The following is a 19,152-nucleotide window of genomic DNA, read 5'->3' as shown; positions in this document are numbered from 1 at the left end:
TTTGAGTACCCACATGCATTTTTATATATTCTTCATATATACATTTATATAAATATATAAAATATTTAAAAAATTGATGTAGGTACTCAAATGAAAGGTCTCGATAAGTGTAATGTCGGGATGAGCTTAAATCTTTAAAAATGTCAATAGTTCACGAGATATGATTCATTTTATCACATAAATACACTGGCCACAAAATTTTGCTTTTTCTCTTAATAATTATAGATAATTGTATTTTAGAAATTACAAGAGTTTATTTTAAATTAAACTGTCCTATATTTTTTTTAGCATGTATATGTTTCTTCATATAAATATTAATTGAGTATAAAAAAAAACATTTTATATTTTTTTATTGATAAATTTTTTTTTTTTTTTTTTTGTAATAAAAATATTCTTCTTTTATAAAAATAGAAAAAATATAAAATTTGATATTTTAATAAATAATATCAGTCAAATCAATAAAATAATAATAATATGGGTAAAATAAAAAATCAAAAATATATTTATATATTCTCTTCTTTATTAATATTTATTTATAGTCAAAAATAGACATAACAATGATAATAAAACGAATAGTTGTACAATCAATAATGAATCCATGGGAATGCAATATGAGGAAGCGAGAGTGAGTTGTCTCGAGGGTGTACGAGCATTCACTAGTAGAGTAGTCCGTGCAGTGGATCTAAGTCAAAATCTAGGCCAAGTAGTAGGGTGAGCTGTAGGCAGCCGCGTAATAGGGATAGGCTGAGTAGGCGGAGTAGGCATAGGGGTAGCTGTATGCCGACGTGTAGGCCACCGGTGCTGTGTAAGCTGCGGTGTAAGCCACCGGGGCGGTGTACGCTCCCAATATGATGCCCCGTTTATCGCGAACGGCCTCTGCTACCGGGACTGGCTCTTGATAAGATGCCGATTCCGTCTTAGTTGGCTCCAGGGATTCTACTTCGGTTGGCTTACCCATCGCTACGGCGATCAGGGCCATCAGGAGGATTGATGCCTGCAATTACAATTTATCTTTTACTATCAATCTATCCGAGTGTTACGACTCACTTTATCCTATTATATTACTTTAACCAGCGCTTTATCGTCTTTTATCCAACCGAAAGCTCTTTGCGTTACTTATCACACTCTAATTTTTTAAAACTAAACTTTAAATTTATCTTCTCATTTTTTTTTAAAGTGATCTTTAATTCATTTATTCATATGATTGAAAAAAAAATTTTTAATACACAAATTAATTAAAAAATTCATTAAAAAAGAAAAAAAAAGTATTAATAATTTTAAAATTACTCAAAAATATTTTTTTTTATAAAAAAAATCAATAAATTCATAAACATTAAATTTATCTTTAAAATTTTTTAAATTAATTTTTTTCGATAAAAAAATACTTTAAATATTTTTAATTAATTTTCCGATGAGTTTTATCCATATTTAAAACGATAAAATGAAAGTAATTTAATTATTTCACTATTTTTGCACATTTTCACTGAAACTAACTGTATTAATTTCTTAAAAAAATTTTTTACCAAAAAAAAAAGCCACTGCAAAAAATTTTTTCAAGCTTATTAATAAATAAATTAATTTAAAAATTATCAAAACAAAAAAAAAGTATTAATAATTTTAAAATTACTCAAAAAAATTTTTTTTAGTAAAAAAAAAGTCAATAAATTCATAATCATTAAATGTTTCTTTCAAATTTTATTAAAATTAATTTTAATTGCCGTTTTTTAATCATTTTTTCAATAAAAAAAATTTTAAATATTAAAAATTAATTTTTTCAAAATTTAAAGCGATAAAATAAAATTAATTAAATTTTTTTTCACATTTTCACTGAAACGATTTGTATTAATTTTTTAAAAAAAAATTTTTTTTAGCCAAATAAACTGTAATTTAAAATAAATATAATTAATTGCAAGTATAATTAATTGAAAGTACTTACAACGAAGAATTTCATGTTGATTGTTGGTGTGTTTAGTGAGGTTTAATTGACTGAGATTGACTTGAGTCGATTGATGTCAGTTGCTGGACACCGAGAGCTTATATACCTCGCACTCTGCGTCTTGGCGAGGCATCGACATGCTGAGTACGTGCTTTGACTTAACATATCGAGTACATTAGACAACAAAGACCCCTCGCGCTGGTTGAAGGTATCTAGTTTGGAGGCAACAATTGCATCGCAACAATGTCCATTGTACATGTGATGTGTGATAATACTCCGTGTGTTGGTTTACGTCGATTACATATATGCTTGCACGCATAATCCCTGGAGGAATATCAACACGTACCATAATACTACTCGCCAGAATCGAAGGATAAATTATGCAACCTCCGAGAGTCCTTGAACGCCTGCCAACTATTAACGAAAGTGTTTTACTATTCATGAGTAATCGGGTGTCCAACACGTCCCATAATGAGCCTTGGACTTGTTCGTGCTCGAAAAAATTAAATATTTAACTGCTAGTCGACGTCCGCTCTAAGATAAAACTATCTCTAAACGGTATTTGTTAGTTATAATTATCAGTTTCCTAATTTTATTTTTTTTTTTTAATTTAAATCAAAATTTTTAGGTGAAATTTTAGAAAAATCGAAATTTTGTTTAAAAAAAATCACAGAAATAAAAAATAAAATCAAAAATGATTAAAAATGCAAAAATTTTTTTATGATAGTGTCAAATTTTAATATAAAACTTTTTTAAAAGAATTATAAACATAGAATTTATTTTTTGATGAAAAAAAATTTACTTCGCTTTTTTTTGCATAAACGAACGATTTTTTTAAACAGAGTATAAATTTCGGAAATGATATTGATGATTTATAGAATTTTTAGTAACTAAAATTAACATAGATATAGAGTTAAATTTGACGAAACTGAGGGTTGATTGAACTCTGATTATCACTTCGCTAGGTAATCAGAACCGAGATGATCCCCATATTGTATGTCTATTGCGATAGTAATTTCAATTCCTGGTAATAACTGTCTATTAATTAACGCGTGCCGGTATTAATCTGTATTAAAGTGAAACTTCAATAATTGAAATTTGGGGTCATGGTTTATCTAAAACAAACTTTGAATCTAATGATGTATTATATAATCAGAGTAATAGTTATGTTATACATTGTAGTTGATTAGTTTTACTTAGTTTCACTAGTTTTGCAAAAAAAAAAAAAAAAAAAAAAACACATTAAAGTTTATAAATTTAAATAAAATTAAAAATTTTTTATTAAATGGCTGGTTTTAAATTTTGAAAAAAATTATTTAAAGTTTTAAAATTTGATAAAAAAAAATGATTAATTTTTATTAAATAAAAGGCTTGTTTTAGATTAAATATTTTTGCAAAAAAAAAAATTAAAACTTTTTTTCAAATATTTTGTTTGTAATTAAAAAAATAAAAAATTGTTTGAAGCTTTAAAATTTGATAAAAAGTCGGAATTCAGAAATGAAAAATAAAATGATTGTAACTGGTATAGGAAGCCGTTGGTTGGAACTGTATCATTCCATACCTGGTTCGGGTGGCTCGCAAGATAAGAAATGAGCCTCGACGTAATAGGGAGAAGAGAAGGAATTTTATCTAGTGGTTGAAGTAAAGGTGATGATCTATGGTCTCGAGGGAGTTTTTGGAAGTTGACTTTTATTCGAGGCAGTAACCCTGATATTGCGAAACGCATTTTATACCCGTAGGCGTTTCAGAGGGTAAACTACCACTATCTTGTACCGGGATGTATAGATATTACAGTTTTAGCCAGGGTACTGAGAACTCGCAACTGAGAATTGAGAACTGTACCGAGGAACCTTCGAGATTGCCTATATTGATAACTCTCCGCCTTCCTTAACTCGCTAGCGAGGGAACAACCCGCCCAAACGATTCGCAATCGACGTTTGCCCGAGCGTTTAATGCCAGCTGTGACGGAAAGGGATATTGGCCACGATTTCGGCTTAGGGTTGTTGCTTTACTTTATTTTTACAACTCTAAACAAAAGTTGCTTTTATTTTTAAGAAACTTAACTCGTGAATTTTTATTCTGGCCATTTAGGATTAATCCTTCATCCTAAGCACACATCAAAGTTTATTTGAACGCGCGGTCTAATCTCCTACTCAAGATTATGAATAACGAATTAAACAGAAATCTTAGAGACTCGAGAATAGCCGACGTATATCATTCTAAATCCAGCATAAAGGTATGAAAGTCGGCAGCCCATAAAATATTCCTGTGGAATACTAAAGCTTTATGTCAAGACTTTCGCATTTACTTATAAATGTATGTTATAAATTATAAATGTATTACCTTTTTTTTCTGGCTTGTAGTGTTGGTTTTTTTTTTTTTTTTTTTTTTAAGTTTGGGAATTATTGCTGAAATATGGAAAAGTCCTAGAGAGTTTTATTTTACTGTGGGGAAAAAAAAAAAAAAAAAAGTTGATTTAAGAGAAAAATTTTTAAACCAAGAAAATAATTTTGAAGGATATTTATAAAAAAATTTTTTAATTTTTAATGTAAATTTTTTTAAAGTCTTTATAATTAATGCAAAATCATTTCTCCATTTCTAAAGAGCCTTTGATTAAAAATTCATACGAAAATGTAGCATAACGTTCTGTACATTAGATTACAATCCCAATATCAAAATTGTTATAGCATAAGTTTTCAAATAGTTCATATCATAACTTCTCTATCGATAAAATATCTTCTTGAATTTATAAGGGTAAACTTGCAGGCAATATAGACAAATTCAAGACGTGAGTCGATAGAATCTTGTAGCGAAATTGAGATTTTAAATCCAAAAAGTTTGATAGTTGAAACTTTAATTCAATTCAGTTACAGTTATTTGATCTTCAAAATTTATCATCATTATAAATAAATAAATAAAAAAAAAATTCAATGGTAAACTTTTGTTCCCGTCAATCAATTTCCTGATAAAGTTCCTGTAGAAAAGAGATGTTTGTTATTGATTCACCGAAAATTATTTAAAAGGGAGCGTTTTCTAGTTTGACCTTATTCTAGTTTTTCTAACTATAAATTATCTTTATAAATCATTAATTTTAATAATGATTGAGTGAAAATTTCTTAAGAAAACGGAAAACTCTTGAACTTGTTGATGTTAACAATTTTTCACCGTGAAATAATTTAATAAATAATTTTTTTTTTATAAAAAAAAAAATACAATAAAAAATGAAGATAAATTTTGAATCATTAATTTTATTTGATGATATAAATTAATTTAAATTTCAAAACAGGGAACATTTAAGTCAATAATTAATTTTATTGATTTATAAATCATAACTCACATAGTGATTGCAAGTAATAATAACAATAATTTATCTCGACTAAATTAAAAGTCATATTTATATTTTCAATTTATTAATTTAATTTTTTTCCAATTTAATAAACATATCAACGGTTTCAATGAATCGAATAACTACCAAAAAAATAGACTAAAAAATCATCTCTTTTAATTTTTGCAATTTAATTTTTATTATTAAAAATTTATGAATCTCATAAAAAAAATTCAAATTAAATATAATTAAACTGACCTTAAAAAAACATAAAAAGTAACAGTTTAATTAACTTCACCAACAAGAACATCTTTCTCATCGCCGTAAAAAAAATCGAAATCAAGATATCGGCGAATAAAAAATACAAAAAATCCAGAACAGAATAGAAGTTCAAGCCTTAATTAGTTTCAGTAATTTAATTAAACTTCCGGAATTTAAAAAACAATTTAAAACGACAAACAACTTTCAATTAAAGCCAATTTCAGTGATAATCGCTCTTGAAATAGATATTAGATTCTAAACTATTGAAAATCGATATTCGAAATCAAAGCGTATTAACCCGTAACCCGATGGCTCATAAAATAACTAACTAAAGAATTTTTTAGAAGGTAGAATTATAATAAATAAAGTGGAAAGGCGTGTCCGATTGACAATAAATTTCCATATCTTCAAATATCAAAGAGGTCAAAGAGTGTCTTGGATTTTATGATGATACCGTCTGCTATTCTTGAGAATTCTTATTATCCGGCTTAGATTTAAGAGCTTTTGTATGGGTTTGCGATCTAAATAAAATTGTTATTCCATTACTTAAATTCGTCTCTGTCTCCGAATTTTTTTTTTTTAACATTTTATTCAGCAGCGTTCCTCAATTTCGACGTTCGTCTCCGTCTTCATTTAATCTACATCCAGTTGACGTATGTCTTTACAATTTTATTTACTCTTCTAGCTCTGATCCTCTCGTCAATCGTATGAGTTATAAGTCGGAGTATAAATTTACCAACAGAAACTAGGTATTGACAAGAGCATAAAGCTATTGAATTCCGATATACCCAGTGTTGGTTACTTCAAGAAGGAAATAACGCGCGAAATTCTGTGAAATATGAGTTTTTATGGCTAACTATCGATTACTCCCTACTATATTTTATATTTTTAAAACTTTTGTTTCAGTTTAATTTTATTGCGACGTTTTATTTCTTATCATTAATCGTTTTTTTATTCCTGAATTCCTATGAGGTTATTGTTTTAGATTTTTATCACATCACACACACCGGTGTCGGTATTATGAATAAAAAATAACGACAACAATAAAGTTATGAAGAAGTGAGAGTAAAAAAGTTCGCCCGGAAAAAAAGATAAGCACCAGTAGAAAGGAACAGAAGAAAGAAGAACTGAACAGGCTGTGTATGTGCCGTCAGAATGGAACAAAAAAGCACCGCTACTCTGTAAACTTTTGGATCGATCGACCACCACGTGGTAACATACCTCGGCTATGCTCTGCGGCAACGCGTGACGTTGCTTATGCTCGTGAACATTATCAAAAGCTCAATCGATATCACGTTCGTTCTAGAATAAATATTAAATATTCATAGGATGCATTCCACAATATTTTTTATTCTTTTGTGCTGCGCAGAACCGAGCTGGCTTGCTATCATTATTGATGTTATACACTGACAAAAATTTTTTGAGAATTTTTAACATTGATTTGGTTCATTTAATTTTTACTATCTGAAATTTTTTGTATCAATAATTTTGTCTTAATTTTTTAAAATCACTTTCTTTGATTTTTTGTCAGAAAAAATTAATATGATCATTTTTTTTTTAGAACAATCAGATTATTTATTTTATCAGAAAAAAAAATTTATTTCAATCAAGTGAATAATTTTGGAGAATTTTATTTTCTTGATTTGAGTAAATGCTCTATCTTTAGATAGATAATTAATAAATTATCTTGTATCTCGTGAACTATTGACCTTTTTGAAGATATAAGCTTATCCCGATGGTACCCTCGTCAAGACCTTTCATTTGAGTACCCACATCAATTTCTTATATATATTTTATATATTTATATATATATGTACATATGAAAAATATATCAAAAATGCATGTGGGTACTCAAATGAAAGTTCTTGATGAGTGTAACATCGGGATGAGCTTATATTTTTAAAAACGTCAACAATTAAGAAAGTACAGTGCAATTTAACAAAAAGCAAAACTTTATTAATTTATTTTTTGTCATTAAAAATTGTCAAAATTAAATTTGTTTACAATTTTTCTTCCTGAAAATTTATAAAAATTTGTTCAATTACCAAAAAAACATTTTTCAATTTTTTTATAACAAAAAAAATAAACCTTAATTAATTGTAAACAATCACCATAATTTAAAATAATGAATTATATTAAATATTCTATTAATACTTAAGCCCCAGAAAATGAAAGACCAAGAGTAAAATTTTTCCTCGTAACATTGAATGAATTTGAATGGTTGATTAAAGCTCGGAAATAATCTCGCAAATATTGAGATAACCTTAGAGCAAGAAGTAAGTGAAAAGCAGAGAAGTAAGATTAAGCACAAGTTGTGAAGTAAAAGCTTTAGTGAAGCGAGAATCAGTAGGATGAAGCGATTGATAAATTTTGTAGCAAATACTTGAACATAAAATCCACAGGTCGTAAGTCAATCAACGTCCGCAGTGATGTCGCGTGGATTATTAATTATAGAAGGGAATGCGCCTAATTAAGATTAGCTGCGCCAACTCGCGTGTCTCTAGTATCTACAGGCTCTCTTCTCTTCTAATTTATCTTCTCATCTTCATTCTGATGCTCTCTCGAGTTTCCGGATAGAAGCGAGACCGACTGAGAAGCGGTAGAAGCGGGCCAAGTCAAAGCATCGTTGAAATATACCTCCCGATTTGCGTCCCAGGCCAGCCGAATGTCTACGAGTGGTACTACGTCTGGGAAAAAGGAAATGAATGAAAGTTTAAATACCGACTGAATAAAAAAAAAAAAAAAAAACAAGTTAAATTCTGTTAGTTGAGTACCGTGATACGTAACTAGTGCAGTTAAGAGTAAAAAGCCGAAGCTGAGTATGAGCTAAACTAAGTAAAGAGACACTTGGGCTTAGTTTCCGGCAGACTTGTGACGTTTCCGCGATTTCCTACAAGATTTATATCGCTTCTTAGTTACCATATACCCCCAAAAGCCCGTGATGAATTTTACCGAGACTCACACCATACTTACGCTTACATTACACGAGATATTATTTAATTAATCTCGGCTCTTGAAATATTTATTTATGGGCTTTGATGTTACGACCAAATGGAATTAATAAATTTACTCGTCGTTGACACGCCAGTTCCATTTCTCCGCTTTAATATTTATTATAATTATAAACACTCTAATTAATCCTTCAGCTACTATATGATGGAACATTTTTACTGCTCTAGCCTTCAGAGTAAATGTTTATTTGTTTGTATTTATTGAATATTAAAATTTTCTTTACATAATTTTTATCCAAACAGTTTACAGAGAATGTTAAATGATTTTAGTTGAATGAAAATAAAATTAGCCGACATTTCAAAATTTTTAGAAAGTTAATTTCACTTAAAAAATTAAAAAAAAAAATTGTCACATGTAAAAAACTTTAAAAAATATAAAAATAATTTTTTATTTAATTCACCTCTGTAATGTTTATTGATATAACGCACCAAAAAAATGAATCTAAAATAAATTTGTAATACTTCTTAAGATTTTATTACTGGATATTTGATTTTTTTTATTACATAGCAACCTGCCGCCAATTTCCCCGCGGATAAATCTCCGGAAAAGCTATTTCCCGGGTAATATCGAGTTCTTCCTAGAGATAGAAAGTAAATGTAAAAAGAGTAGATGTCTTCTTGAAGCATCTCCATTCAACTGTTTGCAAACACTCTTCAACTGGGCATTTCATTTAATTCAAATAATTTATCTCTGTTTTACTTTCATCACCAGAAATTGCTGTATCGTTAAATTAAATTTATATAATATAATATTATTGTATTAAGTAATAATCTTTATCCCCGACAGTTTATTAAATCTCACGCGTTATTTATTTATCTATTATATTATGTGGATTATACTATAAAAAATTAAAATTTTGCTTTATTAAATAATGAATTTTGTTAAATTGCACTGTAATTTCTTAAATATTGACATTTTTTAAGATATAAGCTCATTCCGATGCTACACTCATAAAGATCTTTCATTTGAGTACCCACTTGCATTTTTGATATATTTTTCATATATACATTTATATAAATATATAAAATATATAAAAAATTGATGTAGGTACTTAAATGAAAGGTCTCGATGAGAGTAACATTGGGATGAGCTTATATTTTTAAAAATGTCAATTGTTCACAATATACAAAGTAATTTCTTTATTATATATCCTAGAGACAAATTTTTTTTCTCATTCTCTTAACAATATAGATAATATAATTGTATTAAGTAATAATCTTTATCCCCGACATTTTATTAAACCTCACGCTTTATTTATCTATTATATTATCTGGATTATTATATATAACAATAAATAATACTGTGTAAATCTTTTTGTTGACAGATCCTTGACATTAAATCATCAGAGATCTCGGTTGATGAACGATTAATCATGGCTACCAATTTATGGTAAGGATATTTTGGTATTTCAGTGTGCTGGTATGATTGAAGAGATTGTGCTGGTGAGATTGCGGGCGAAGAAGCTAGGCGTGTAGTTTCATGTTGGAGTTTCGTTTTAGTTTTAGTTAACTTGAGAGGAAGACGCGGTTGGAAATGCTCCAACGTCTTGGGCTCGCTAGACAAAGTAGACAAAGTAAATGTGCTGAGCCGTAAGCATGTAATACTCTTTCGCATATGTGGGTGAACAAGATATAATGCATCTCAAAATGTGGTGTCGTGTGTGTAAACGATGTCACGGCAATTTAATCGTCTACCGACAGTTTCTTTCATCATAAAATTTTATCCCTGTACTCTGAAATAATCTCTTATGTATATAAATATATAGATATATATTCTTCCTCAAGTTATACTACAACTAAACTACTATTATATTATGTATTATGTAGCATACGTACTTATATATTTCAACGCTCGTACTCTCATTCGTACAACAGTTTTTACTCCCCTGTTATATATATAGTTTTGTTGTTTATTTTATGACAGTTATAGCTTCGCACTTGATCTCCTAATTGGATTTCGAGATAAAATGAAGCACTTGAATGTCTCGTTAGTAACAATATTAAAGTTATAGTGGTTTCACTTCATTAAACTTTTTCAAAATATTTTTATTATTATTATTTTAATAATAATTTAGCTATTCAGAAGCTATTTTAACAAGCATTTAATTAGCAAACTCCTTCACTGACTCGGGTAAAAAACTACGATCGTTGTCTGTAAAAAAGAACTAATTTTTTTTTTCGAGTATTTCATTGGTTTAAATTTAATTGTTTTAACTTACCCTCAGTTTTTTTTTAATAAAATCAACTGTAGGATTTTTTTTTAATTCTGAAGAATAATAATCATGAATTTTTAGGATACTGAATGCTTTTTGATAGTAAAAAAAATTTTTTTTATTGCAATTGATTTTTTTTTTTTTTTTACTTAAAAAACACGAAATGAAGTGTTTATAAAATTTCTATTTTCTTTTTTTTTTTTGATATATTTTTTTTAAAAAAGTACATAAAAAAAAAAATTTGAAAATCACACTTTTCTAAAAAATCTATAAATTTCTTAAAAAATTTTTAAAAATTGTGATAATCAACTTTTTTTTTTAAATTGTTTATTTTTTTATATATATTTAAAAAAAATATATATCAATAAAATCAAATAGAATTTTCGTTCAAAAAAATGTAAATTAAAATATTTGACCCCACTTGTAAATATTAATCATTTTTTTTTTATTGAACTATAAGCTGCTTATACAAAATCATATTAGTCCAATGTTTTACACAGAAAAAAATTAGCTTGAATCAATTAATAATTTTTCAAATTATTTTCTTGGTTAAAAAATATTTTTCTTGATTCAAATTAATTTTTTTTTCTGTGCAATTCCCATTCTTTCCTTTTCTGCTTTGATATGATTAATTAATGTAAGATTTATTAATTTATCTTACTCTAATAAAAATTTTAATGACAAATACTCTGCTAAAAAATAGATAATAAATTAATCTATCGAGTAAAAGAGCATTTATGATAAAAACTACGCTGACAGTAATAAAATTTTATCTGAAAAATAATATATAAATAATTTTTAATGCGCTGCGTCAGTTTTTGTATCAATTTCAGTAAATCAAAAAAAAAAAAAAATGAAATATTAATTGAATTATTTAAAAGCCATAAATTTGTAAAAAGCTTATTGGACAAATTTATCCGCCTGTTTCTTAATTAAATTTATTGTATATAACAGTAATTGACCTGGCAGCAATCGGGACTCGTTAATTATGAGAATAAAGCAGTCGACAGGTTGAATTTTGTTTATAAAAAAAGGAAATAAGTCAGAGCGTAAATCGAGGGCGATTGAACCTCCAACAAGAGCAAGAGCAAGAGAAAGAGATCCGGTGGCTTGTCAGCTATAAATAATCCCGTAAGAGTCTTTCAGCTTCTCCCTAACTTCAATAATTCACCGAAGTATAAAGCACCCTCGGCAATTGTGAGCTGATAATTATGATAAAAGTCTCAATTTAGTTTTTACCCTCTTTCCAGACAAATCCGGGAGTATCCAGCATCCAGCATCCAACTGCGCAAGGTGACCGGCTGATACACTAGCGACAGTTACATTTTTCTCGACAAGCCGCTTTTCTTGTTCGGTAATTACACTGATACTGCAGACAATAAACAGACTGGAACGTATCTGGTAAAACATATCGTTAAAATCTTCTGGCAAACAAAGTGGCTAGAAGCGTAAGTCCGTTAGCCTACCAGGTGTGCTCCAGGTTGGAGTCACAGGTGTCAAAAGAGACACTTGTATCGAGGCGCATGCCTTACCTCGGGCCTGAAATGACAACCCGGCTGTCCGCCATGTTTTACACGGTCGAGGTCGGGGACACCAAGTTTACTATCCTCAAGCGGTACCAAAATCTCAAGCCCATTGGCTCTGGGGCTCAAGGAATCGTTTGGTAAGATTTTTTATCACATTCGAGTTAACAGATATTTTTTTTTACAAACAAATTTGTTCCAAAAAATTTTTTTTTAAAAATTGCTTTTTTTATTTTTACATGACAATTTTTTTTGTCATTTATAAATATTTTTAAGAAAAATTACTTGAAATTAAGGTCTAAAAGTTATAAAAAATGGAGTAATACTGAAAAAAATCAGGGATAAAAATTTTACAGTTACTGTGTTTTAAAATTGGGCAGCCAAATGGTGTAATAAAAAATTAATTTAATTAAATACTTATTTTTCAGCTGAAGAAATAAAAAATTTTTTCTAAGTAATTTTTTTTGTTAAAAAAAAATTTTTTTGTTTTAGAAAAATATAATTTTTAATAGACATCTTAAGAATTTTAATCAAAAATTGTTTATTTCAACAAGAAAATCTTTGTCATATTTTTTTTTTTTCATTTTTATAATAGATATTAATAAATGTCAACAAAGTGACGTTATTATTCTAATTTAATATTATAAAACTTATTTATATTATTATTCTCCACACTATGCCCTTAGAGTATCTTCTGACATTTTATTTTTTTTATTCCAGTGCCGCCTACGACACGGTCACGCAGCAAAATGTTGCTATTAAGAAACTGTCAAGGCCCTTTCAGAATGTGACACACGCCAAAAGAGCATACAGGGAATTTAAACTTATGAAACTTGTCAATCATAAAAATGTAACTACATTGTTTTTATTTATATTTATATTTTATGCTTGATTTAATTATTCATCACTATCTTAGCACAGTATACACTGTAAGCGGTAGTCGCTTATGTTACATATAACCCAAAACTGTCAGAACTAGAGTTTGTTCTCATTTTACTTTTCACTTAATGTGAGTGACTTATTCAAGTTGCGAATAAATTAAATATTAAATATTATTAATTTGACAGAATAATTTTTAATAATTTAAAGAATTTAATTTTTTAAATTATGATTAGTGTATAATAATAGCCATAATAATAACAATGAAGTAATAAAAAAAAGAAATGGTAGCTGATAATTTTTTTGAATTTTATAGCAACTAAATAATTTAAAAAAAAAAATTTTTTTTTGAAAAATTATCATTATAAATTTTTAAAATCTTTTTTTTTTTTATTTAAGTAAAAAAAAGTCATCAACTATAATAATAATAATAATAATAATAATACACGGAAAGAAAAAGATTACACTGAATATCATCACAGATAATACTCAGTGATATCTGTGGTGAAAAAAAAAAATCCAGATAGTAGCTAGTATAATGCAGATTACAATGAGTACAATCCAGATATCACTCAGTATAATCTGAATTATAATGAGTATAATCCAGATATCACTGAATATAATCTGGGATGATATCCAGTGTCATTTTGTTTTTTCCGTGTAATAATAATAATAATAATAATAATAATAATAATAATAATAATAATAATAATAATAATAATAATAATAATAATAATAATTTTCAGATTATTGGTCTCTTAAATGCATTTACGCCGCAAAGGTCATTGGATGAATTTCAAGACGTTTACTTGGTAATGGAGCTGATGGACGCAAATCTGTGCCAAGTAATTCAAATGGATTTGGACCATGAGCGTATGTCCTATCTCCTTTATCAGATGCTCTGTGGCATTAAGCATCTCCATTCAGCCGGTATTATTCACAGAGTACGTGTCGCTATATTATGCATAACCACATATTTACTCAGTTCAGCCTACAGACTAAACTTTACATTAGATACAGTAATACACAGTAACACACAGAGCTACCGGGTCTGCTTCTCATCCGCAGTACCGGGCTTTAGCATGTTTAAATATTTAATCTTCATGTGTGTGTTTTCCAGGATTTGAAGCCAAGCAATATAGTCGTTAAATCAGACTGCACACTGAAGATTCTAGACTTTGGTCTCGCGCGAACTGCTGGAACGACGTTCATGATGACACCCTATGTTGTCACGCGCTACTACCGAGCACCTGAGGTTATCCTGGGTATGGGTTACAAGGAGAATGTCGATATCTGGTCTGTCGGGTGTATCATGGGTGAGATGATCCGCGGAGGAGTTCTTTTTCCTGGTACTGATCATATTGATCAGTGGAATAAAATTATTGGTATGTTATTTTTTTTTATCAGCTATTTTTATTTAAAATATTCTTAATTTATTTATTTAACTTTAAAGTTTTATAAAATTATAAATGCAATTTTTTTAAATTTATAAAATTATCAAATGTCTAATTTTAGTGTCATAAATATATGATACTCAAATTTAGAAAAATTTGATCATTTTTCTAATTTCTTAACAAATAAATTTTCATGAAAAAAAAAATTTTTTTAATTAATTTTCTAGAACTAGTATATTTTCCAAAAAATTGTCAAATATATTCTAATTTAAAAAATAAAATAAAAAATGAATAACTTCCTAAACAAACATCTAAACTAAAATAATTTCCAGAGCAACTTGGAACGCCGGCTCAAGAATTCATGCAACGACTGCAGCCAACGGTGAGGAATTACGTAGAGAACAGGCCTCGATACCCAGGGTATCCTTTCGAGAGGCTATTCCCGGATATTCTGTTTCCCACGGACTCCTCGGAGCACAATAGACTGAAGGGTAAGTTGAAGTTGGGAATCAACTCAAGTGCAACATATATATCTCTCCCTCTATTTATATCTATAATAATACTCGCTTTGGAGAGTATTATAATTCTTCCTCTGCTTGATCTCCGCTCTACTCATATAAAGGCATATATCGACTGTTTTGAACCCAACTTTCCATTCCAGCTCCTTCCTAAAAACTCAAACTCAAACTCAACGAAATTTCCTGCATCATTTGTTTGCAGCGAGTCAAGCCAGGGACCTGCTCTCGCGCATGCTAGTCATCGATCCCGAACGTCGCATCTCGGTCGATGACGCTTTATTGCACAATTACATCAACGTCTGGTACGACGAGGGTGAGGTCAACGCTGTAAGTATTAACGACATGCAATCACTGATAATGAACAAGCATTAAAAGGACATTTAACACTGTAGATAGTCTGTACATGTACCATGTACTATGTCCTATGTACTGTACATACTGTGTGCCATCAACCGTTTACGGGGATTAATAGCTACAATTTATCATTCCAGCCTGCACCGGGTCCTTACGACCACAGTGTCGATGAACGGGAGCACACAGTCGATCAGTGGAAGGAACTGATTTATCAGGAGGTAATGGAATACGAAACAAGTCACAATCCTGCGGCGACCGCCCAATCATCCGTGGATCCAGTCGCTGGCTCACGGTAGACATTGCACATTAGACACAAAGGGATCATCTGTATCTACGTTTCCAATTTATTAATAAAAAAAAAAAAAAAAAAAAAAAAAAACTAATTATTATTGATAATTGGTTTTTTTTTTAACAAAATTACCGCAACACAAATTTTACTCTACATACTACCACTAATTATTATTATTATTCAATATAAATTGATACACATTCAACTATTCCGCCCGCTCGATTAAAAAATCACGACTCGTCTTCACTTTCTTCTCATAAACTTTTTGACACCTGGTATATAGATTCAATATTATTCATTGCACTCTACTGTTGTACTTTATCTATTTATTTATCAGTAGTATGTCTACAACAGAGAATTCTATTGAATTATTACTTGATATATTTTGAACAAAGCTCGTTAATTTAAAAAAAAAATAAAATAAAATAAAACGCGAGTGAAGAAATAATTTAGAAGAAGGTGATTAATCAAGCGAGTCGATTTAAGACTAGACGTTTAGTTGATAATAATGTTTTTGAGCCCTTTACTTGTGTATCACAGGCTATTATTATTATTATTATTATTATATATATATATATATATATATATATATATATATATATATATATATATATATATATATAAATTATTATTATTATTATCATATATATATATATATATATATATATAAATAAATTAAATTAAAAAATAAAAAAAATGATTAATGTAATAACGGGCGCAGAGGTATGGACGTTTTAATTATAGTGAGTTTTGTGCTTAAGTGATAAATTTTATAATAATTTATTCCAACTGCCCTGACAATTACGTTGTTTAAAAGTGTACAGTCGCTACTGAGTTTTATATTAATTCGAGGGATATTTTTATTATTATTGTTATTATGATTTATTTTTTTTTATTTTATTTAATTTTTTTTTTTTTTTTTTTAAATTCAAAGTGTCTTGTACATTTTACTGTCAGAGTATTGGTATGAATAATTGTATTTATTATTATTATTATTATTATTATTATTATTATTATTATTATTATTATTATTACACGGAAAAAACAAGATTACGCTGGATATCATCCCAGATTATACTGAGTGATATCTGGATTATACTCATTGTAATCTGCATTATACTAGCTACTATCTGAATTTTTTTTTCACCACAGATATTACTAAGTATAATCTGGGATGATACCTAGTGTAATCTTGTTCTTTTCGTGTATTATTATTATTATTATTATTATTATTATTATTATTATTATTATTATTTTAATTTAAGTAGAATAAATTAATGGTATTAAAGTAAAATAATTTAGTGAGAGCTTTTGTTTATTAAATTAAATAAAGCGAGCAAGTACAGAGAGGCGTTATGGTAATAATAATAATATTTGATGAAAAAAAAAGTGTAATAATAATAATATTAATATTAAATTTTATTTTACCACGAAAATAGTTATGTGAATATATTGCTACAGTCCGATCCAAATAATCAAGCTTTTGTAATACTAATTATAATAATTATAAAATTAATAATAACAATAATAATAATGATAACTATTTAACATTAAGATATTATAATTGCTAATGTAATTGCATTGCACACGGTTGATAATTATTGCGTGTACTGAGTACGTTATAAGTATATATATAAATATGAATATAAATATAACTAATTATAATTATTGTAATAAATATAATACGACGCAGATAATTGAGAAAATTTGTGTCACGATCATAGAGCTCTACCAAAAATCTTTACGAATAATTGCGGCTCATTGAAAGTTTTTTTGACAGTACTCACTACTTTTTAATGTTAAAAAAAATTTCCACGTAATTTTTCAACTTTTTAGTCGGCCATTTTGAATGGTCACTCCAACTCAAAATTTAATTTTCTGATTGTGTTTAATTTTTAAGAAGTAATAATTTGAAATTATTTTTTTATTAAATTTTAGTGTAGTAAAATTGTAATTACATCAAATTTTTTAAAATTACTACTTTAATTTTTTTTTTATTTAAATAATAAGTTTTAAGGTTAAGAAGAAATAGTTAAATTTATTAAAAAGTAGAGGGCGCTGTCAAACAATCGCTTTAAAACCCCGCATAATATAAATATAATAATTGACGTTGGCGCTAAAATTTACGCGAACGTCAATTAAATTAACGATTAATAATTATGATTATAAAAATAATTATAATTATAATTATAATGATTACTAGTAATAACGTTGGGCTATCCCTTGAGCTTGAGTTTTGAAACATTCCCTCACTCCATCGGACAGGGTATAATGGAATTTGTACTTGATGAAAATAATATAAATATTTATAAATGTATAAAAAACAAATATTAAGTATATAAATATATATTATCGCTTTTGTAAAATTTTGATTAATCTGTGCTGAGTCTACTTAAGCTTATCAATAATATTTATAAAGATTTTTGGAGTCCGTGCTCTGCAGTTTGATAAGTGATAATGTCAGAGACCGGAGGATTTATTAAGAAGTATATAAAAAAAAAAAATAAATAAGGATAATTTTTGGAGGATATTTGCGAGTCGGCGTATTTTTATTTATTAATTAATAGTTAATAATTAATAATAAATGACCCACAGCCCACATTTACAAGTGTGGAAGAATATGTCCATGTTGCTAAATTAGATCGGTAGTTTCGCGGATAGTTATGTAGCGGTAATTAAATTTGTTTGAGTTAATTTAAAATAATAATAATAATAATAATGTATAAATGATTTATTATAAGTGAGTGGTTAATTATAGACTTGTATGTTAATGAATGAATGGAACAATGTGCAATGCATACGTGAAAATGAGGATTATCTTCAACGCTTTTTAGATTAGTTATTTAAGCCTTAGCCTTTTTCAATAAAAAAATAATTTTTGGTGGATTTTATCTACCGGGTAGTTTATTAAGATTGCATAAGTAATAATTAAATTAATAATAATAATATTAATAATAATAAAACAGTTATTTAAGTCAAAGAAGAAATGATAAAATTTTTTAACCATTATTATTATTATTATTGTTATTATTAAGTTTGAATTTTCGACAAAATATAGTTGATAATAATGATAACAACAAAAAGAATAATTTATTATTATTATTATTATTATTATTATTATTATTTATTAATTTTATTTCTAAAAATTTTTTTAAGATTAGTTTTCTTCTTAATTAGAATAAATTTTTTGTCAAAGAAGAAATGATAATTTTGGGAAATAAATAATAATAATAATAATAATACAATGATTTTTTAAGTCAAAGTAGAAATGACAAGAAAAGTTAAAAAATTTTTTGTAACTATTATTATTATTATTATTATTATTATTATTATTATTATTTATTAAGTTTATTTCCAAAAATTAGTTTTCTTCTCAATTGGAATAAATTTTTATGTCAAAGAAGAAATGATAATTTTTTTAAATAAAATTAATAATTAAATAATAATAA

At 27.6% G+C, this 19,152-nt stretch overlaps 2 protein-coding genes across 3 annotated transcripts in view; one reads left to right on the top strand and one right to left on the bottom strand.

The window, feature by feature from the left end:
* The window catches only part of Bsk (mitogen-activated protein kinase dJNK), a 30,548-nt gene extending 14,755 nt beyond the window's left edge, over positions 1-15,793 (top strand). Inside the window, exons 3-10 of one of the 2 annotated variants that reach the window (XM_074239774.1) lie at positions 9,859-9,923; positions 11,997-12,409; positions 12,990-13,119; positions 13,895-14,092; positions 14,269-14,533; positions 14,875-15,033; positions 15,263-15,387; positions 15,552-15,793. In XM_074239774.1, the coding sequence (XP_074095875.1) occupies positions 12,270-12,409; positions 12,990-13,119; positions 13,895-14,092; positions 14,269-14,533; positions 14,875-15,033; positions 15,263-15,387; positions 15,552-15,710 (1,176 nt within the window). In that variant the 5' untranslated portion in view covers positions 9,859-9,923; positions 11,997-12,269 and the 3' untranslated portion in view covers positions 15,711-15,793. Of the gene's footprint in view, positions 1-9,858; positions 9,924-11,738; positions 11,878-11,996; positions 12,410-12,989; positions 13,120-13,894; positions 14,093-14,268; positions 14,534-14,874; positions 15,034-15,262; positions 15,388-15,551 lie in introns of those variants that run through there. The other variant, XM_074239783.1, reaches the window with a different exon arrangement.
* LOC141525560 (uncharacterized) lies at positions 499-2,080 on the bottom strand. Its single transcript, XM_074240110.1, has 2 exons — positions 1,937-2,080; positions 499-994 (listed from the first exon to the last, which is right to left on the bottom strand). Exons 1-2 carry the CDS (start codon positions 1,949-1,951, stop codon positions 695-697), a joined length of 315 nt encoding a protein of 104 aa, XP_074096211.1. The 5' UTR covers positions 1,952-2,080; the 3' UTR covers positions 499-694.
* Positions 15,794-19,152: the final 3,359 nt, after the last annotated feature.

This window comes from Cotesia typhae, unplaced genomic scaffold (genome assembly GCF_013202065.1).
Source record: "Cotesia typhae breed Kobodo isofemale line unplaced genomic scaffold, CoteBio_Ctyphae contig_11, whole genome shotgun sequence".
Taxonomy (NCBI): domain Eukaryota; kingdom Metazoa; phylum Arthropoda; class Insecta; order Hymenoptera; family Braconidae; genus Cotesia; species Cotesia typhae.
The sequence above is the reverse complement of the archived record's forward strand: the minus strand, read 5'-3'. Positions and strand labels throughout refer to the sequence as shown.